At 41.2% G+C, this 22957-nt stretch overlaps 1 protein-coding gene across 5 annotated transcripts in view; it reads left to right on the top strand.

The window, feature by feature from the left end:
• Positions 1-22957, top strand: part of aco1 (aconitase 1, soluble) — a 46740-nt gene that overhangs the window by 4684 nt on the left and 19099 nt on the right. For all 5 annotated transcript variants that reach the window (XM_054800872.1, XM_054800875.1, XM_054800874.1 and 2 more), the window contains 6 exons: positions 1372-1500; positions 17129-17297; positions 20579-20716; positions 20784-20853; positions 20948-21131; positions 22750-22889. In XM_054800872.1, coding sequence (XP_054656847.1) covers positions 1392-1500; positions 17129-17297; positions 20579-20716; positions 20784-20853; positions 20948-21131; positions 22750-22889 — 810 coding nt within the window. In that variant the 5' untranslated portion in view covers positions 1372-1391. The remainder of the gene's footprint in view (positions 1-1371; positions 1501-17128; positions 17298-20578; positions 20717-20783; positions 20854-20947; positions 21132-22749; positions 22890-22957) is intronic.

Here is a 22957-nt window from a genome sequence, read left to right as displayed (position 1 = left end):
TTCCTAAATTGAGCAGTTTCAAAGTCACAGAGTAATGAACTGGATTTATAAAAATGTAACAGTATTCCCAGAGGGAGTAGGCGAAGTAGGCGGTTCATTCTCATTGAAACAATTTTATTGATACAGTTCTATTTCAGATAGTACAGTCTATCATTTTTATAAAGTCTTTTCAGTATTAGAATATTAGCTTAATGTTGCTCTTCACTATACTTTCCAAATATATTTATTTTGTATTTATACATTGATAAATTGATTGATGTTTGGACCTTGTTTCAACTCTACTTCCAAACCATTCCACAATTGTACCTCATCAATCGTAGGACTAAAACTTTTTAATGTTGTTCTATGTTTTTGTTTCCTAAAATGTAATTCCTCGGGTAATTCATAACCACCAATACGTTCTTGAAACCGTTTACAAAAACGGCATGGTAATTGTTTTTGCCTTGCTTTGTAAAAGAGCTGTACTATCTGAAATTGAACTATGTCAAAAAACCTCAGGATTTTTTATTTTAAAATAATGCATTTGTATGGTCCAAGAAGCCAACCTTATGTATTAATCGGATTGCTCTTTTTTGCAGTATTTCTAGTGGTTTTAGTGTACTTCTATATGTACTGCCCCATACCATTGTGCAGTAATTTAAATATGGTAAAATCATAGAACAATATAAAATATGTTCCAGTTATGATAGGGTTATTTGACTGCATGTAAACGTACTCACTGTCTGGAACTGACATCCTTGCCATCCATCCCCAAATGTTCTCAGTTGGATTTAGATCAGGGGAACATGCGGGATGGTCAAAGAGTGAGGTTCCTATGGAATAAGTCCTCCGTCAGGCAGGCATTGTGAAGTGCAGTGTTGTCCAGCCATGCAATCTATACAACCTGAAGCTCTATTGTTCCATTGAAGGAAAAAGCAGCCCAAATCATGATGGCGCCACCTCCACTGTGCCGTGTGGAAAACATCTCTGGTGTTATCGCTTTGTCACACAACTAACCTTTGAAGGTTCCATTTTTTCACATCAGAGAATAAAACTTTCTTCCACCTTTCAACGTCCCATGTTTGGTGCTCTCCTGCAAATTTCAAACGCCCAGTTTTGTGGCGTTGAAGCAGACGAGGCATTTGTAGACATTTTTAATCCTTAAAACCCTTCTCTCGCAGATGCCGTTTGTTGGTTATTGCACTCATCAGCACCAGTCACAACCTTTTTTTGTTTCACTCCCCTTTCTTCTTTTTACATTTTGAGGCTCTGCTTAAAATGTCCTTAAGATTCAACAATGCAAATGTAAATTTTTGCAATTTTTCAACTGGTCTTAAAATTTTTATCATGTCAGAAAAGTTGCAGCAATCCATTTAGCATTTTTTGTTTCAGGTTTTGCACCATTGGGGAGGATGGCCGGAACTGTGACAAATTCATTCCAGCATATAGTGGAGCCTCTGGATCCCGAAATTCAAAATCAGCTGTTTTACAACCTCTCCAAACTTGGAGATCCCCGATATGGTAAGAGAACATCATCTGTCAACTGTATGTTACACGGATGTCCCGATCCACATTTTTTGGCTTCCGATCCAATTTCTTAATAGTCTTGTCGATCTGATCTGATCCGATCCGGTACCGATCGTTTTTTTTGTTTTAATAATAATAATAATTATAATAAGCTTTTGTTACAAACATGAATTTGTGGAATTTAATATGGTTATCAAAATAGCTCTTCAAAGCATGACCAACAATATTGTTTGGCTTTTGTAACAAACCTGAGACAGGTCCCTAATCCAGTAAATGATCCAATAAAAGATAAAATTGGAAAAACTGGGCATGAAAAATACTTTTAGGTAGGACTAATCAAACTCTCTTAGGGCCCTATGAAATCTGTTTTATTTTTTCCCAAATTCCGTTTTCTCCGTTTCAATTTTTTAGAATTCAGTTTTTTACCTTTTCCACTTATTTTACCAGTAGTGAATAGTGAATAAAATGCAAAAATCCCTACATTTATTGATGCAATACATCAGTGGGGCCGCACGGTGGTCTAGTGGTTAGCACGTTGGCCAACACAGTAACAGCTTGGAGATCGGGTACAGCCTGGGTTTGATTCTCCCCTGGGCATTTCTGTGTGGAGTTTGCATGTTCTCCCCGTGTGTGCGTGGGTTTTCTCCGGATACTCCGGCTTCCTCCCACATTCCAAAAACATGCATGTTAGGTTAATTGGTGACTCTAAATTGTCCATAGGTATGAATGTGAGTGTGAATGGTTGTTTGTCTATATGTGCCCTGCGATTGGCTGGCGACCAGTCCAGGGTGTACCCCGCCTGTCGCCCGAAGTCAGCTGGGATAGGCTCCAGCATACCCGTGACCCTAATGAGGAAGAAGCGGTATAGAAAATGGATGGATGGATACATCCAGTAATTGAGAAATGGATGTAGCTTAGCTAACTTTTCTAATGGGATGTCAGCCTCAGCACATATTGATACAAAATCTTCAACAAACTGTAATGCCCGTGCTTGTGATTAAGGAAGATGGAGTCACAGATGCAATTACAATCGCGTTATTAATGTAAGATATTTTAATGACACCCTTACTTTGTTTACACAATTACAACAATGACAAATGTGACAAAGAGAGCTCTTATTTTGACAGCCGGAATGTGTTGTGTGTATTGAGAATGGCAATTGACGGTTGATATGCGCCGGGTGCAAGATAAACGTGCCTCTCGTCTTTTTCACCCAGAGCCTGCAGTCAGTGGGAAATGTAAAACGGTCCTTTTAAATTAAAGCAGTAAAACACAACACGTTGAAAATATACTCATCCAGCCTGAGTCACACACACACACACACACACACACACACACACACACACACACACACACAGTTGTACTAGCTAAACTAAGCGAACCCGCTAGCTTCCATTCACGCTCTGTAACAGAGGAGTTTCCAAGGTTTTTCGCCGCCGTTTTGACATGTTTAGTAGTGTTTGTACGGTCCCTATTATCAACCAGCGATTAGAGCGGCACTTCCCGTGCGAGCTCCCTTCACCATGACCAAGCAGTCAGGGCACAGTGAGAGGGAACTACCGCTGTAGCTACGGAGGTGAATATCCAACGTCCAACGTGAAACTAACTTCACCACGGTACACCATGGACATGTCTACATGGTGGTGTTGCATTTTGCTCTTCTTGCGGGTGGCGCGAGTCGAGTTGCAACCAGTGTTTTGGCGCATTACGGCACCTTACCATGTTGGAGTGTGGCTCAGAGTTACGAACATGTTGCGGCAACCGGATCGGCCCGACCTCGTGGCGGAAGCCGATATTATCCGATCTTCACAAATACAGTGGATCGGCAGCCGATCCCGATCCTGAAGATCGGATCAGGACATCCCTAGTTATAATAGAGGATCTCTGACAATTTTTTTTGCAATAGTTTCTAAACCTCCTGTTATATAGGCCTTTATAATGTAAGTTTTTGTTGCGTAAATGTTTTTTTTTTGTTAGATTTTGATTGTATTTTTGGTTGCCCATTTGTTGTTTATGGAAAGTTATTAAATTCTCTGAACGTTACATGTCCATTACATGTTTTGTTCCCTCTACATATTTTTATGGAATCACAGGAGTGCCAAAATTGAAAGGGAATACGTGTGGAAATACAAAGAGAATCAATAATACAAAAATATACAAATGTGGAAAAACAAAGAATTCAATAATAAAAAAATATACAAATGTAGTCATATTTTTTTCACCATTTTCTCTTAATTTTTTCTGTATTGTCTTTGTTTTTTTCAAATTTGCAATTGTTTTTCCTGTTTTGTATTTGTCTTTTCCAATTGCGTTTTCGCATTGCATATTATCATTGCATTTGGTAATACCATGCAAATGCGGGCAGAATGACCCGCCCTCAGCGAAGGCTGTGGGACCCGCAGCTGTGGGCTGTGGACCCGCCTGACCCGCCTGCTGCCAGAAGGACCCGCCCACAGCCTTCTGCCAGCATTTGCATGGTATTACCAAATGTAATGACAATATGCAATTGAGTTGACCAGGGACGTCCCTTATTACGATGAGAATTAAAAATACTCTGTGAAATTTGCAGTCAATTGACGACAGCTTCTCACAGTTTAAGACTATTGATGCCAGCGTGTGTGACTGATCACGTTTGACTTGCATTGAAGTTCTGACTATTCTACCATCTTTGTTTACACGTTTAGCCTGGCTTTACCATCTCTGGGCGTTTTTTTTCAACATTGCGTGGAAGTCGGGAACAGTAACTCTGGATTGGCAGACCGGGGTGGTGGTCCCCTTTTTCAAGAAGGGTGACCGGAGGGTGTGTTCCAACTATAGGGGGATCACACTCCTCAGCCTGCGTGGGAAAGTCTATTCCAGGGTGCTGGAGAGAAGGGTACGACCGTTAGTCGAAACTCGGCTACAAGAGGTGCAATGTGGTTTTCGTTCTGGTTGCAGAACACTGGACCAGCTCTACACCCTTGCAAGGGTACTGAAGGGTACTTGGGAGTATGTCCAAGCGGTCTACATATGCTTTGTGGACTTGGAAAAGGATTTCGACCGTGTCCCTCGCGGTGTCCTGTGGGAGGTGCTCAGAGTACGGGATTGGTGGCGCGCTACTACGTGCCATTTGGTCCTTTACAACTGGAGCTGGAGCAGCCTGGTTTGCATTGCCAGCAGTAAGTCAAGCCTGTTTCCGGTGAATGTTGGCCTTCGTCAAGGCTGCCCTTTGTCACTGATTCTGTTCATAATTTTCATGGACAGAATTTCCAGACGCAGCCAAGGTGTCGAGGGAGTCCAGTTCAGGGGCCTTAGGATCTCGTCTCTGCTATTTGCGGACGACGTGGTCCTGATGGCCTCATCGGGCTGTGACCTGCAGCGTTTACTGGGGCGGTTTCCGTCTGAGTGTGAAGCTTCTGGGATGAGACTCAGCACCTCCAAATCTGAGGCCATGGTTCTCAGTCAGAAAAGGTTGGATTGCTCCCTCCCTGGTTGGGAATGAGGTTTTGCCCCGGGTGGAGGGGTTCAAGTATCTCGGGGTCTTGTTCACGAGTGAGGGAAGGTTGGAGCGTGAGGTCGATAGGCGGATCGGCGCAGCATCTGCTGTCATGCGGTCGCTGCACCGGACAGTCGTGGTGAAGAGAGGTGAGCCGGAAGGCAAAGCTCTCAATTTACCGATCGATCTATGTTCCCACCCTCACCTATGGTCATGAGCGTTGGGTCATGACCAAAAGAACGAGATTGCAGATACAAGCAGCTGAAATGAGTTTCCTCCGTAGGGTAGCTGGACTCACCCTAAGAGATAGGGTGAGAAGCTTGGTCATCCGGGAGGAGCTCAGAGTATAGCCGCTGCTCCTTCACATCGAGAGGAGCCAGTTGAGGTGGCTTGGGCATCTAGGCCGGATGCCTCCGGGCATGCCCAGCCGGGAGAAGGCCCCGGGGCAGACCTAGGACACGCTGGAGGGATTATGTCTCACAGTTGGCCTGGGAATGCCGTGGTGTCCTCCCGGTGGAGCTGGAGGAGGTGGCCGAGGACCGGGAAGTCTGGGCTTCCCAACTGAGACTGCTGCCCCCGCGACCCGGACCCGGATAAGCGGAGGAAAATGGATGAATGTCTGGATGGATGGAGACCATGTTTTCATTAATTATGGCATAATAACGTGAGTACATCGTATCAAAAGCAATAAACTTGAATTTCTCAAAAGTATTTAACATTGTAATTGGAATGTCAAGAGCTTTGAAATAAAATAAATTAAACAAACAAAAAAGACAAAACTCCCAATGAAAATAAAATGGACTCTGTCGTTTTAGCAAAAATTACACTTAAATAAAAATGACAATCAAAAAACAATAAAAAGAATACTGACTTTGTTAAAAAAAAAAACCACTCCAATAAAAACACACAACAATAAATAAAATTGAGTATAATGTCTCAGTAAACAAAATTGCACTTGAATAAATAATGAACATTGGGTATTACAGTATATTAACAATATGGCTTAACATGTAGCGAACGACACTGAGTGTGCACGATTTGTCGCTGTTTTGTTTATATTTACTTTGCCGACCAACCGTCTCAGTAAGCGTTGACTGTAGGGTGAAGGCTTCGCTGCACCTCGAGCAGTAGTTTTTTTCCCAGTTGTGTTTTGAGATGCGCTAGCCACTTTGTCATCGTCACTACTTTCCAGCAAATGCCACATACCAGTTCGTCGGGGCTGTTTGGGCTGTTTATCAGCTGATCAAAAGTTATAACCATCGCTCAAAAAATAACTCTCCAAACCAGAACAAAAAATGTTTTTGTAGGACTCAGTAATGAGTAGCTCCACCGTTCTTGTTAATCACTTCAAAAATTGCTTTGGGCATGCTTGATGCAAGTGTTTCCAGGAGGCTAGTGGGAACATTGCTCCAAGTGGTGAAGATGGCTTCACCAAGGGCATCAACTGTCTGGAACTGATGGCCTTTTTTATAAACTTCCCTTGCCATCCATCCCCAAATGTTCTCTATGGGATTTAAATGAGGGGAACATGCAGGATGGTCCAAAAGAGTGATGTTATTCTCCCTGAAGAAGTCCTTGGTCAAGCGAGCATTGTGAACTGCAGCGTTGTCCTGTTGAAAAACCCAGCTGTTACCACACAGACGAGGGCCCTCAGTCATGAGGGATGCCCACTGCACCACCTGAAGCTCCAGTGTTCCACTAAATGAAAAAGCACCCCAGATCATGATAGACCCCCCTCCACTGTGCCGGGTAGAAAACATCTCAGGTGGGATCTCCTTGTCATGCCAGTAACGTTGGAAGCTGGCAACGTCATGGTTACATTTTTTCCTCATCAGAGAATACATTTTTTTTTCCACCTTTCAATGTCCCATGTTTGATGCTCCCAGGCAAAGTCTAAATGGGCAGTTTTGTGGCGTTGAAGGAGACGAGGTCTTTGAATTAGTTTTTTAAACCCTTTTCCCGCAGATGCCATCTGATGGTTATTGCGCTGCAGTCGGCACCAGTGAGGGCTTTAATGTGGGTCAAAAACCGCATTGTGTCTTGATGGACAGCCAATCGGATCCTCCTGCTCAGCGCAGGTGTTATTTTTTTTGGGTCTAACACTTGACTTTTTTGTTCCATAATGCTCAGGATCTTTCAAAAAACTTAGAATGACTGTGTTACTGTGCCAACCTCAGCAGCAATGGCACGCTGCGAGAGGCCTTGCTTATGCAGCTTGACAATCCAACCACGTTCAAAAGAGAAAGCTTCTTAGCTTTAGCCATCAAGAGGGCATGACAGTGTGAATGCCTGACAGAAAATTACAATTTTGAGCAGATTTAGGCTTTTATAGCCTGCGGTCTTAAACTTTTGATCAGCTGATAATCAGCCTATTTCAATTAAATTGTTTTCAACAAGTTACTCTTTCAAAATGCTTTTTGTCTCTACTTAGAGCAAAATGCAAATTCTAGCAATTTTTCAACTGGTCTTCAGATTTTGATTAGCAGTGTAAGTGCGTTTGGTAGCTGTAATGATATAAAAACAGACAGCTTATTACTGCACATATGGGACAATCTTATTCAGTCTATAAAGTCGTCTGAAAAGGTCTGCAAAAAGCGCCAACAACGCTCCATTTACATATAATGTGATGTGCATATTAACCAAGGTACAGCAACATTATTATTATTATTGTTGTTGTTAACATTGTTACGCTGATCGAACTACAGTGCGTTACTGGCGCATAGACACTTAGCCATAGCACACCGAGTAGCTACTAGCTGGCTAGCGACGAGCTTCACCTCAGACACTACGAAAGGTTAAGGATACAGATACCGCCTGTGCTGTTGTGTTTTTATTTTTGAGTTTTGAAGTTAACACTAGGTGTAGGTATTCGTTTTTATGCTGCTATATGAAATCAATGCGCAGAGAAAGGAAGTTCCAGTCATGAACAAAATATGTAAAATACTGTGAGTATTACATATCATTACATTACATGCAGGGTTTCCCCCAGGATTTTTTGAAGCTGTGGTGATGGGCTGCATGGGCGGGCAGATTGCCCGCTGTGTCATGCCGCTGTTTTTTGGGGTTTTTTTATAACATATAATTGTTTTTTTTAATAACAAATAGCAATTTCTTTATGACTTATTTATTTATGAACTTATTTAACGTTTTTCAACAACTAGCAGAACATGAACTTCGAACATTGCAAAACTGTTAATTTAATGGCATATTTGCTGAGAGCAATGCCAACATTTAAATGGCACTTTATGTACAAAGCACATCTCCACTCAGTGTGCTCATTTGTCATTTAATACAGGTGTCATGTATGAATAGAACACTTATGAAATACTAAGAGATGAAGCAAATATTCTTTGAACTACTCAACATCACCTGGTGAGCTACTGCTGGTGTACGAGCTACCTGTTCAAAACCCCTGTGATAGCATCACTGTTAAAACTGTACACACTACATGTTTCTGTTGCATAACTTCAACACACAGCTAGTATTTTGAAGAAAAGCCATAAGTATTATAATGATAACAAGGGAGCAAGATTAAGTGACACTATAAAAAAGTAAGTTGTGATGATGATGGATGATTGACATACCCCATGAACGTAATAGCCACCTGTATCCAAGCTAGCTAGATCCCGCCAGCCAGGCATGTAAACAAAGATGACAGAAAGTGGAATGAGATTGAAACGTGAGCGATCACACATGCTTGCATATATAGGCTTAGCATGTGACAAGCTGCTGTCAATTGGTTACACATTTTACTGGCTATTGTTTATTCTCCCGATAATAAGAAACAAAGTGAAAGTCAACACAAGAGGTGTCGCATATCTGGTCACATGGCCAAATGCTAACAAGACAGACAGGCGATTCTGGTGAATGCTTATCAAAATAAAGCAAAGTGAAACATTTTTATGCTCTTGTAAATCATTTTCAAACTAATTGTGGTCAATATTTGCGTAACTATTAAGCTATATATGCATTCATATAGCATACAGTATATATCAATTCATACAATATGTGACTTAAATTGTTTTCAAGTAAAAAAAAAATTAAGGTGTGCCGTCTTATTTTACATCTATTACATGTAGCGGAAACCCTGGCATTTATTACATGTCGTCATGAATGTACCTGTTACTACATGGTAACAGCATGTATATAAAACCTTAAAACGTCAGGAGGTTTTTGGAGGTGGTTTAATAGCGGTCTTTATAGGTGACATCGGTATATCCCATTATGTGCAGTGAAAGAGACTGTCTGAGAGAGTTTGTTTTTATATAATTAGAATGCACAGAAAAGAGACATGTCTGTTCATGTCTCACATACGTAATTCAACAAAAATACGTAGTGAGTCCAGCTTTCAAATAGTTATGCTATCACAGGATCTTAACAGGAAGCTCCTGAACTACAAGTAGCTCACCATCTGATCAGTTGAGTAGCTCACCAAGGAATATTTGCCTCAACTCTTAATATTTATTGTAACTGTTCAATTCAGACATGATGCCTGTATCTAATGACAAATGAACACAAAATAGCATAAAGACAATGAGCACACTGTTTGAGTGGTGATGTGCTTTGTACATAAAGTGCAACTGAAATGTTTACAGCCACATAAAACAAATAGCTCACCTCTTCTTTCTTTTTGTCATAGTAGCTTTAATCATAACCGTGGACACTCAGTTTATACTGTTTGATATTAAGCAGGACAGATTTTTTTAAGAAAGATATTTTAATTGTTATTTTATTCTGTTAATTGCGTTATTTTAACTAAAAATATATATTATTCAAACAATTGACTTCCGGTGTGTAAGTATTACTGTAACAGCCATCAAATAAAATTCAGGTTTGTTTCACACAATTCAAGGCAAAAAAAAAGTTGGGTTAAATAATTAAATAATTAAATAACTTATTTATTTTTCCAGAAGTTGGCAACCTTACCAGTTAATTTTCAGTTTTTTATTTTATTATTATTGTGTATTTATTGTTGCTGACAAACAACCCAGTAGTTGACAGTAATGCGGAAATGAGCAAGACAAACAACAAAGAAGAAGGAAAGACGGCGGTATTGGAGTTATAATGTGTATAATTTCCACCAATGAGGCCTTCCTGAAGCTAAGGACAGAAACGGGGTGGATAGAGAAGACATTTATTGTTTGAGTATTTATCAGTAATACAGTGAAATTGAGAGGAAATGTGAATATTTACTTTGCAAGTCAGTTTCGGTGTGCGCCCCTGAATTTCTGCTTGCACTCCTAAAATTGTAATTTAGGGGCCACTGTGCTCCTTGTAAAAAGTCAAGCCCCGGTCACACCGCCCGAACTTTGCTGTAGCGTCCCTGGAGCGGTGAAAAAAATCATCACCGCTTGTAACCGTGCACAAAATGGGGGAAAAAAAAATAGAAAACACGGGCGTTGTCCTAGCGGTGCACCGCCGAAGCCGCCGTTGCTTTAGTGTTTGTTTAACGGTAGCGAACGTTGGTTTAGCGGTGATGCGAGCGTCGATAGATGATTTGCTGGAAGGCTCGTGGATCCTCATTCGCAGTCCCACAGTGCCCTCTTGTGTGTCTCTGCAAACACAACAACTGTCACAACAACTGTCTGTTGTCCACAGCTTGTTGCAATCTGAGGAGGTTCTGATTCTGCTGCTGGACGAGTGCACCAATCATAGCAAGTCTCTCAGCATCCATGGTAGTACAGTTTTACTGTAACTTTGAGCAAATTTGATATAACTGAGGTCTGCACTCAACGGCTATTGCAAATGGGCTCCCTGTATTTGTAGCGAAATTATGCTCCGCCTCCGACACCTCCATACCAACGGCAAACCAAAGTTCATCACCGCAACGGATCGCTGCTTCATCGCTGCTTCAACGCCTGACACCGTTCCAGCAATCCCGTGTCCGCTCGTAAAACGCTTACAGCTGCTCCAACTAAGTTTGTGCAACGTTTAATCACCGCCCGGGCAAAGCTAGCGAAGCAGCAGTGGTCCAGCATTCAAGATTTCTGTGTTGGCGTAGCGGACCCAAGCGTCCACGAACTTCCGTCTAGCAGCGCCAAACTTTGACTGGGCGTTGTTGGAGCGGTGATTAACTTTGCCGCAGCTGAAAATTGCCCGCTCCTCACCGCTGGCAATATTTTGTGTAGCTCAAAACTTTCGGAGCGGTAGGATCGACCATCAGCGGTGGCCAAGCGTATACGCCGTTGCCTTAACGGGGGCCAACTTCTGTTAAATGGTGGTGCACGGTTACGAGTGGTGATGAATTTTTTTCACCGCTCCACGGACGCTACAGCAAAGTTCGGGCGGTGTGACCGGGGCTTTAGTCTGTAGTCCTGCCGGTATAGCTGCCAGTAGCGCTAGCTGGCGGACTCAATGAAGGCACACATGTCGTCATTCCACCGCCACTGCTGTGCTGTTGTCAGCGTTGTCGGTCGACATGTTACTCACGTCGAGGGTCACCAAATGTGGAGATGTGGTTCAGAACGAGACAGAAGCCGAGGATAAGTGGTATAAACAGTTTACTCTCCACTGAACAACAAGCAACAACCACCTAGCAACAGTTGCTAACAACAATCACCTGGAAACGGAAGTGAAACTTGGTGATGCAAGCAAATTAATAAAAACTCGGCAAATACACAATCCAACAATTCCAAAACACAAGAACAAGTCGTGTCCTGCACATTCACCACACTATGAAATAATAACATTTTGGGTTTTTAAAAAGTATTATTATTTATGTGGTGACATGTGGTGCTTTTTTGAGCCAGCCAGTGATTGCATTTATTTGCGTTTGTTCTGTTTTGTGTTTTTAATAAGAAAATATTTATGGTCTTGTGACATGAGTTGCAGGATTAGCCACCGTGGACCGCATTAAGAACTTCATTTTATTTATTTCCAAAATAATTCATTTTTTTTGTTATTTATTTTAAATACCTAAATTCCACTTCCATAATGTTCTATTGCTTTGGCTCCCAAAGTGCGGTAAGCGTATCCCCCAAAGCTATGCCAATTGTCATGGGGGTACGTGAATAAAAATGAAAAAGAACGAGCGCCTAATGCTCACAATTTCGAATGCACGCCTCACAGCACAGAGCGCACAGTCAGAGCTGAAAGAAAGACACAGCATGAATTTCTTCATTGCTATGTGTGAGTTATATGAGTAAGTCTATAAGTTTGATGATTTATTTTGTGCATTATGAGTGTTTAATGTTGAAGATTTAATTTATATTGGCGTTCCAGTCCCCGCACGGCAGGGTTTCTCCTAGGATTTTTGGAAGCCGTGGTGGTGGGCTCCATGGGAGTGCTGACTGCCGCCGCTGTGTCGTGCTGCTGCTACGTCTGCAATTTAAAAAAATAAAATAAAAAAAAAAATACAAAGACAAAATGAGGCTTTATTGCTGGTTGTATTTATTTGTGTACTTTGTATACTGCTTTATCTTTCCCTTTCAATTTGGTATCAAATTATTATGCAGACTTAAATCATCAGCAGTTGTAAGTGGACAAAGCATCCCAACATCCGGCTGAAATAGAACATATGTAGGATGAATACTTAAGACTAATCTTATTTATTAGTGCTCATGTAAAGCTTTTATCAAAATTTGACCATGCAAAATACACATTTTTGAACCAGAATTACTTACTTTCTATAAAATCAATCAACCAATTAATCATGTTCAGTTAGGGCTGTGCGATGTGACCTCAAATCAATATCACGATAAATGGGGAGGTTTTACCTTGATAACGATAAATGCACAATAAATCCCAGACCACTATATGTCTTTGGCATCTGAAAATAATTGCAGGATATGCAAATTAACTGCTTTTCGTTGATTTATTGATCAACTGGCACACATTACTTTCAATGAAATATAACGCACCTCTTCTGCCTATAAAGCCTTCTGAAAAAAACGCCAAAAAGCGCCAACAACGCTCCATTTCCATAATATGCTTTGGGTGGTTTCAACAGTTTTCATATTCACTGCTTAACATCGTCTTTGTGGAACCCAAAATAAATCTCCCTGGGACTGCGGTCCACAAATATGAATATATCGTACATACCCTGGTATTCTACATCCTGTACACACATAACATGACTGGCATCACGTCACATGCCAATACATTACTAATGGCCACTTAGTACACTAAACAAGAAGAACACGTTGATGTCAACCCAGCCTACCACAACCATGTCAGGTAATATATTCCAATAATAATAATACCATTTATAAATATAGTGACGTTCTCATTTTTCTAACAATTCTGTTCAATTCCAGACATTCCATTGTCATGTTATTTGCCTATATGTGTGTGCCATGTTGGCTTTCGAAACTGGATAGATAACGATCAACAAAATGATCATTCACACAATGAAAACATTTCACATGTTCTTGTAGCCATGTGACCATCTATTCGTGACATCAAATAAAGCATGGAATCCTTAAAAACTGCTATCAACAGCAAACTGATCATGGTTTCCTATAGAGACGCTTTTATAATGTTTTTATTTTCTTATTCCATATTTGTGAATTGTCAATTTTGCATAATTGGCCATGATGTACATGTTTTTTTGTTTTTCTAAAGGCTTTAAAAATCCATATATTTAAAGTCAGTTTGTGTTATTAGTTCTTGGTATCATTCGGCGTTACGTTGCATACAAACAGGAAAAAGTGTTTTTAGCGCATGAGTGGGAAATCAGTATAGTGCGTCACAGAGAGCAGTCATCTTTCCTGCAGCGTTACAGTGTCCAACTGATAACAAAGCTAGTTAGCTATGTCAGCGAGTGCAGCTTGTACGGCTGAGATGTCATTGCGCTTCAACGCAAGTTGCCCATGTGAACATTGAAAGGTTGTAGGAGACTTGTAGATTTGTATACAGATGCGCCAAAATGTTACTCTACTTTGATTCACTTTGCATGGACTTAATTCAGGAGCAAAATGCGAATGAAAAGGTTGAAAAACGTCGTCGCACGTGTGCTCCGTTTTTCTTTTTTGTACTTGCACAGTCTATTTCTAGGCGCATATGCGAGTGAAATGCTGGCACCATACGGCTGCTTCTTCATTTCAACCGTCAGCCGTTCCCATATCATCTGTTTCCCTTCTTGTTCAGGCTGGATGGTTGGAGTCATGTGACCACACACGCTGTACCTCGTCTTAAAGGGGAATGAACATAGCATACCAGCACACACAGTCAAAACAGACAAAAAGGATTATTTAATTTTTTATTAAAACGCCAAATTTACCGACATGGGCAAAATGACGTCAGTTATCATGGAAAATTCCGGTAATGTTAAATTTTCGGTTTTATCACCCAGGCTTATGTTCAGTATTTTAAGTTCATGAAGCTTAAAAATGTTTTTTGTTTTTTAAGTGTGCAGAAGTAGGGGGTACATTGCTTGAAGTCAAACGTCTGAAGGGGTATGAGACTGTGAAAAGTTTGGGAACCCCTGTTCTATTATACTGTTTTGTTTCAAAATGACTGTCGAACAAAAAATAAAATTTCATTCCAAAATGCCACAATATAGAGCTGTAATTACAATACAGTGAAACCGTGATATTTTTGCCGAAGTTTGCCATACCGTCAGAACCTCATACAGGCCAATGCTTACCTGAACATTTGGGCTGTCCTCAGTAAGCATTTTTATTATCGAATCGAGGAGGTGGAGGGGGCACTGGTGGTGAACTCAGGTTACTGACTGCGTCTGGCTTCAGGCAGGACACATAATACCGGGTGCGTCTTGAGGGAGGGGAGAATCTTCAGTCTGGCCCCACCATCCGATACACTTCGTATGGCCCAACCAACCTGGGAGCCAGTTTCTTGGACTCCACAGCTAGGGGCAGGTCCCGGGATGACAACCAGACCCTCTGCCCGGGTTGATAATCCGGTGCCGGCTTGCGATGACGATCAACTATCCTCTGATTGCGCATCGCGGTGCATGACAGAGCAGCCTGTGTGTCGCGCCAGACCCAGTGGATCCGGCGAAGAAAAGAAGCCTCCTGGGACAGGAATAGTGGAGGCTGGAAACTGTGGACTACACAAAAGGGAGAGAGACCAGTGGAGGAGCACACTAGGGTATTATGGGCGTACTCCACCCAGGGGAGGTCACGCGCCCAGGATGTAGGATGCTGATGGCATACTCACCTTAAGGCGGATTCCAGGTCCTGATTAGCCCGCTCCGCCTGGCCATAGGTCTGGGGATGGTAGCCCAAGGAGAGACTGACAGAAGTCCCCAAGGACTTGCGAAAGGCCCTCCAGGCGGCTGAGGAGAACTGGGGGGCCTCTGTCCAATACCACATCAATGGGTATGCCATGGAGTCGCACTACGTGCTGGATTAGGAGTTTGGCCGTCTCCAGCGAAGAGGGAAGTCTGCGCAGGGGGACAAAGTGGGTACATTTTGAGAATCTGTCCACAATAGTTAGCACAGTGGTGAACCCCCTAGAAGTGGGCAGACCAGTCACAAAATCCATCGTGATGTGTGACCAGGGGCGGACCAGGCGGCCACAAATCTTTTGGTGTCGGCGTGGAGGGAGGGCCACCAGAAGCGCTGGGCAAGGAGGAAGGCCGTGCGTCTGGCTCCGGGATGGCAGGCGATCCTGGAACAGAGGAGGGAACGGGGAACGAAGAGCCGGCCCGACGGGCAACCTTTCTTTACTTTACTTTACTTTCTCATCCAATACTGAGTAAAATTCAGGCAGGTATCTACAATACCAATCCGATACCAATACTTTATGAAAATACACCTTATGTGTCTGGTAAACTTGAAAAAGTAGTGTATTTCAAATCATAGCATAGCCCATAGCATAAAGAATACCATACCTTCCATTGCTGAACGCTGATAGCAGAAAACTAATGAAAAATTTAGATTATTTACTTAACAAAAAAATCATTCAATCTGGTTTATCTACAGATAGGCAAAACTACACATCTTTGAGAAATAAAGTCACATTTACATAAGCACAGTTCTTTGTCGCAATCATGGAGAGTGCGAAAGAAAATGGGAACCATATTTGGCAGACCATTAATAATTTAACCATGCAACAAAAGAAACACAAAATAAGATATTTGGAGTCTGCCATAACTATGGTTGTCGAAAAAGTAAAAGGATATCATCAATTTTAAATAAAAAAAAAAAACAGTGTCTATGCTGTATGTTTAGATCTGCGAAAAGCTTTTGATTCTGTGAATCGCAAAGTTTTCTTGTTAAGCTGAGATCTGCATACCACTAGTCAGCATTTTAGGTGGTCAATTAAAACTAGAACAAAAAAATGCCCGTTGCGCTCTGTGACTGTACTATAGTGTTATCCCATTGACACAGATTGAGATTTATGTCTGTGACTCTCCGAAACTGCACAGCCTTGAATTTTTTTTTTTTTAAGATCTGTGATGAGTGCTAGCGTCCTTTTTTGTTTAATACATAATCTCATGCTATTTGAGCTCATACAGTATGTCAATTTCCTTGTAGATTTCTGTGCTTTATGTGCCTTTGTTTTCATTATTAGAATGTTTGTTATATTATTGCCATGTTGTTGCAAAAGAGCATACAATCACAGTTCCCCAAGAATACCCCAGTTTATAAATAAAACCACCAAATAGAAGACAAACCTGCCGTGTTCTTTAACTTGGACAGACCAATCTTATCTTTGGCCACTAAACCAGTAAACCCTCTCCAATTTAGATTAGTAGCCCATGCATGCAGTTGAAAAATAAGACATGGGATTAAGACTAGAAAAAACTATACAGTCCATGCCTCCATCAAACACTGCCGCACTGATGAGTTGGCAGAGGATGTTTAAAATGGCTACTACGGCGCATATGAGCCCATGAATTTACAGTAACACCGGCTTGGTACAGGTCCTGGTGTATGTCCATATATTCAAAAAGGGACAGTTAAGGAAGACATTGTGTGTTTATTATGGTTTCTCTTTATTAGATATGTAGGAGTAGCGGGTACATGACGTGAGCTCAAATGTCTGAAGGGGCACATGACTGTGAAAAGTTTGAGAACTACTGATATAGAGGATCTCTTGACAAGTGTTTTTGCACAAGTGTTTTGGCCCATAAAACACACTCCTGACTCCTGGCATATACATGAGATTTGATCAGCAAATATCCTTCGTACACTATACAGGCTTTCTATTATTATGATTTTTATTGTTTATTTATTTCAGAGAGCTTGCCATTCTCAATCCGGGTTCTGTTGGAGTCCGCCGTGAGGAACTGTGATGGCTTTCTGGTGAAGGAGTCGAATGTGGAAGATATCCTCAACTGGAAGGAGACACAGACGCAGACTGTGGAGATCCCGTTCATGCCGGCACGTGTCATCCTGCAGGACTTCACGTATGTCTGGCCTGCACTTTTGTCTTGTTTTAAAAAAAATATTGTATACGGTTTATAAACACAATTGTCATGGACCTCTGGTCAATGCATTTTTGTAGTCTTATTTACATAGTACAGTCTTAAAGTGTCCCTGACATGGTTCATCAACTTTGCTTATATATATTCTATATTGTTTGTAGTTATGTTCTACATTGTTCAATTTTTGAAAGCAAACTGTAAATTCACAAAAATTACATTTATATTTCATTCTGGTATTTCTGACATGGTTCATCAACTTTGCTTATATATGTTATATATTGTTTGTAGTTATGTTCTACATTGTTCAATTTTTGAAAGCAAACTGTAAATTCACAAAAATTACATTTATATTTCATGGCACCAGCCATGACGAACTAGCTCTCGCAGCTCAGCCTCATTTCCGGAAGTGACATCATCAGGGTAACACCTCTCAGCTAAAGCAGAGTAAACAAATTCATCTCAAGGTAGATTGTCACAATCATCACAAGATCCACACAAACTGTCAGTTGTTCCACATAAAAAAGCCGTCTTCTTTTGAGCTTGCTATTTCCTTGCTATTTCGAACATGTAACTTTAAGAGCATTTGCACCAAAACATTACTGCAAAGTAGGCTGGGAACAGGACGCACTCCCAGCGACGCTACAATACAATACAATACTGCCTGCACGCTAAAACCATGCTAGCATATGTTTTTAAAAAGCAGCGGGAGCAAAACTGAGTTCGGTTGTACTTAATTGAAGTATTTTTGAATGTACTCACATTATTTTTGATCAATCCTCATCCACAAATCCATCAAAGTCCTCATCTTCTGTATTCGACACAAAAAAAAAGCCGTCTTCTTTGGCGCTCGCTACTACAGTGTGTTAACTTGTCAGTGTTATTCAGCTCCAAACCATAGTAAGGGCGACTTGACTCCAGCAAAGAAGGAAACTTCTCCTGTTGCTTCTGCCAACTTTATTTATTGAACGCGGCCACCAGAGAGCAGCTCAGAACACACACACACGTCTCGTCTCTCCTTCCTGCTTGCCCACAAGCCAAAGGTTAAACAAGCCCCACTACATAGCTGTCCAGGCAATGCCTGTAACAAGTGACACCGTTTATTTCCTTGTGTGAGACAATGTGCACTGGTCAATACTGTAATGCTGCTTGTTGTGGGGAAGGAGAGACTCACGTCGCCGATGCACTTTAATGGCTTTATTAACAGCGGAGAACACTGCAGGACTTTACATCCACGCCAACATCACAACCACTTCCCAACTCTCTCGACACTCACAGCTAGCACTGAGCCTAGCTCTCCTGCTCGGGACGCCCACCGTCACTTCCCGTCACTTCCTGATGAACTAAAGCTGTAATGACACTCTGCCGTATAAAAAGTAAAATATTAAAAACAAGCATTCAAAATGCCACCAACCTGTCTATAGAGGCCACCTGTCTATAGCGGCCACTTTTGCAGTCTCTCTCTAGTGGCCACTATAGAAAAGTTTGACTGTGTATATCTCCAACACACAAACCTTAGCTTCATCATTCTCATTACAAGAACCAGATGCATTCAGAGACACTCCAAACATCACAATTTATTTATAATGTGTTTATGTGTGGTCTAAATAAACAGGAAGGAAAAGAAAAACAATAAGTGGATATTGTTATCACTCACTTCGTAAGTCTTAATGCAGATGTACAATTCGCTGCATTTAAATGTGCTGGGAAATACCAGAAAATACACTGAAAACATGGAAATTTACCTTAAATGACGTGATGTCTTTGAATGCAACCCCTCATTACTCATAATAACACGGCTAAAGTGTGATTCAAATGTTCTGCTCCTATTAAAGAGCCTAATATTAGGCAAATTGATTTTTAGACGTGTGGTATCTTTTAGCTTGATTAAAATTTTCAGTTCATTTGGAGTTTTAATAAATCCAAACATACAGTATACAATCTTGTCCCGTTATTTATCTTTCTGTTAATAAAATACTGTAAATGGGCATATTTCAGACGTAATTGCAAATGATGATTAATCATGATTGATTAAAAAAACTGTGATTAATCTGATTTTTAATCATTTGACATGCCTAATACTTTAATGGAGACATAGTTGTAGCACAATGTAGCTCGTAGAATTCCTTCTCATGCATATTTGCAGTTGAGACACAGCAACACGGTTGCCAGGTCTGGCGAGAGAAACAAGCGACTAGCTCTCTGAAAAATAAGCTGAAAACAACAGGAAACTTGGGAATTTGCAAAAAAAAAAAAAAGTCACTTACAATAAGCGAATCTGGCAACGTTGGCCGATATACTTTGTTTATATGTGACATAACAGGCCAACGAGAAAAGCCAAACGTTTACCAATGTTGAAAGGAGCATACGAGCCATCGCGTTTTGGAAGGCACGCAGCACATGGCCAACAATCGAAGTGGAGAGTGCATACAGGGTGGGCCAAAAGTAGGGTTACAGTTAACACTTAGACATTTTACATTTATTAGACATTAATTTGCATTTATTTACATACATTACATTTACATATTAGACATTTTACATTGAATATTTAATCCCTTAAGTGCTCAAATGTCCACCTTCAAGGTTGCAACAATTTTCATATCTGTCCAAAACACTCTGACACAGTACGACACAAATTCCGATCTCCCATCAATTTCAGTGAATGCATCTTGTAATCTTTCAATTCATTCACTATTTAGGGGTTTCTCTCATAAACCTTGTTCTTTACCACACCCCCAAAAAAGAAAACCATTGGTGTCAGGTCAGGTGAACATGGTGGCCACTCGATGCTGCCCCGCCTTCCAAACCAACGCTGCGGAAAGGAAGTACAGTTTGTCAGTGTTAGCTTTGGTTGTGAGTTGTGGTACTACCACGTCACAAAGCATTTACAAATAATTCTCTCCAGTAACAGTTCCATCAAAGAACACGGGTCCGATAACACCTTCCCTGGACAACCCTACTTTTGGCCCACCCTGTATGAACAGGGATTTCACGCTGCGGTTTGAAAAATTGAGAAACCAAATTATTTCAGCAATCTGACAAATTTTGTACATGGAAACATAGCGAGTGACAACAACCTTCTCTCTGTTCTCTTTACTTGTCTTGCTTGCTTGCTGCTGTAACAAGTAAATTTCCCCGCTGTGGGATCAATAAAGTACATACAATACAATACAATACAATACAACCTGGTCACACACTGCTGTGGAACAGCATTCCACTCCTCAACTAAGAGATTTGCACCAACAAAAACTTTAATTGATTCATAGTGGTGTCCCTGCTGTGGTGGATTTCGCTGCAATGCGTGATGCTGTGATTAAGCTCGGTGGCAACCCGGAGAAGATTAATCCTGTCTGCCCGGCTGACCTGGTCATCGATCATTCCGTCCAAGTGGATTTTAACAAAAAGTAAGAAAATCTATTGACCTGATTTTATATTTTAAATGCCCTCTTAATATATTTTTTTCCCTTCAAGGTCTGATAGCCTTCAAAAAAACCAGAACTTGGAGTTTGAACGCAACAAAGAGAGATTCCAGTTCCTGAAGGTGAACCAACTGGACTTGATTCCATGCAACTAGACATTTATTGTCAGTCATCATCTGACTTTGCTTAACTGTACGCTTATTATGTATTTCCCAGTGGGGGTCCCAAGCGTTCAGGAACATGCGTATCATTCCGCCCGGTTCTGGAATTGTTCATCAGGTCAACTTGGAGTACTTGGCCCGAGTGGTGTTTAACCATGATGGGTATTTCTATCCTGATAGCCTAGTGGGCACAGATTCCCATACCACCATGATTGATGGCCTCGGTGTTCTCGGTTGGGGTAAGTTAAAAATGGTAAATTAGAGCAACAGGACCACCGAACTGTCGAACAGTTTGTTGCAAATAGACGACAGGGTTGAAACAAAGACAAGTTGAAGCATTAAGATTTGGGCCAAGAAATACTTGAGAGACGGTTTTGTTAGATGTTTCATGGACTGATGCAATGAGAGTTTCTCATGATGGTTCGGATGGATAGGCACCACTGGGTTGGGGTAAGTTAAAGGGGGAATTTGACCCTGAATTGATGAAGAAACTGACAAACTTTTGTCATACTTATTCTGAAAAGAAGCAGATTGACTGCAAACGAGAACGAGATCTGCAACCTATTTGGAGTGTCCAAAAGTAGGACTATCACTGAATAAGACTCATAAAGCATCAAGATTTGGGCCATAAAATACAGACTGAAATTTTTTTTAAAGGAAAACTGCCCTTTTGTAAAATTTACTTTGCCCATCATCCACAATCCTAATGTGAGACATGAACACACATCTTTCTATTTTTCTGTGTTATTGTTATTATTATTATTATTGTTACTCCGATCGGACTACATTACAGATGTATTGACACCTTGCCACACCACACTGGGTAGCTACTAACCGGCTTCACCACACACTTGCCCGCAATGCGTCAGCGCCGCGCTCACAATTCTTCAGGCCACTACCAAAAGGTAACGTTACGTATTGGAGCTGCTACTACTGCTGCTGTGTTTTTATTTTTCAGTTTGGAAAAGTTTAATGCTAGGTGTAGGCGTTCGTTTCTTTGTTGCTATGTGAAGTCAGTGCGCCCAGGATGGAAGTTCCGGTAAGGACCAAATTATGGCAAATACTGTAAGTATTACATGTTATCATGAATGTCCTGTACCTGTTACAGCATGTAAATACTGTAAAACCATAAGACATTGTTGGAGGTTTTTGGAGGTGTTTTAATAGTGGTCTTTGTCGGCGGCATACGTGGTCTCTTTTTACCTGTTTTTATATCTTTAGAACGCACAGTAAAGAGAGACATTTGTTCATGTCTCACATAAGGATTGTGAGTGATGGGAAAAATTCCCAAAAAGTGTAGTTTTCCTTTTAAGTACTTTATTGACAGATGTGATTAGAGTTACTCTTGTTAGACCAGATGGCTGGGCTTTACACTCGCAAAGGTGGTTTGAGGAGGTAGGCATTTTTGGTCGCCATGTTTCTGAAAAAGAATTGACACAGAAGTGATCAAGAAACTTGACAAACTTTTGTCATACTGATTCTGAAAAGATGCAGATTGACTACTAATCAATTGAAGAAATAATCTTGAGGTTACCAGGAAACCAGAACCAGGTCTGCAACCTACCCGTAATCTCCTGAAGCATAAGAGGTGCTTAGAAGTGCTAAGCGATTGGGGCCCAAAAATACCTGACAGTCCGATTTAAAGGTATTATCAATTGATGTATTGCTATTGCTATTGATTGACTCCCATGGCTAGGCTGGACATAAGGCACCACTCTGCGTTAGAACCGGCAAGGTGGTTAGGGGTACCTGTCAAGTTGGTATCATTAAGGAGGACCAAGTTGGACATTTGTAGTCTACTTTATTTGTTGCAAAATATTTTTAAAAGTCCAAAAACCAGATTTTTCTATGTATAAGGTGTGGGTGGAATCGAAGCAGAGGCAGTGATGCTGGGTCAACCAATCAGTATGGTTCTGCCTGAAGTGGTTGGATATAAGCTGCACGGGACCCCGGACAAATTCATTACCTCCACGGACATTGTTCTCACCGTCACCAAGGTATTAGGACATAATTTTTTTACGTGTGATAGAGAGTGTCGGTCCTGATCTTGTTAGATGTGTTTCAG

This window comes from Dunckerocampus dactyliophorus, chromosome 15, assembly GCF_027744805.1.
Source record: "Dunckerocampus dactyliophorus isolate RoL2022-P2 chromosome 15, RoL_Ddac_1.1, whole genome shotgun sequence".
NCBI lineage: Eukaryota > Metazoa > Chordata > Actinopteri > Syngnathiformes > Syngnathidae > Dunckerocampus > Dunckerocampus dactyliophorus.
This window is presented reverse-complemented; position numbering and strand designations above follow the sequence as displayed.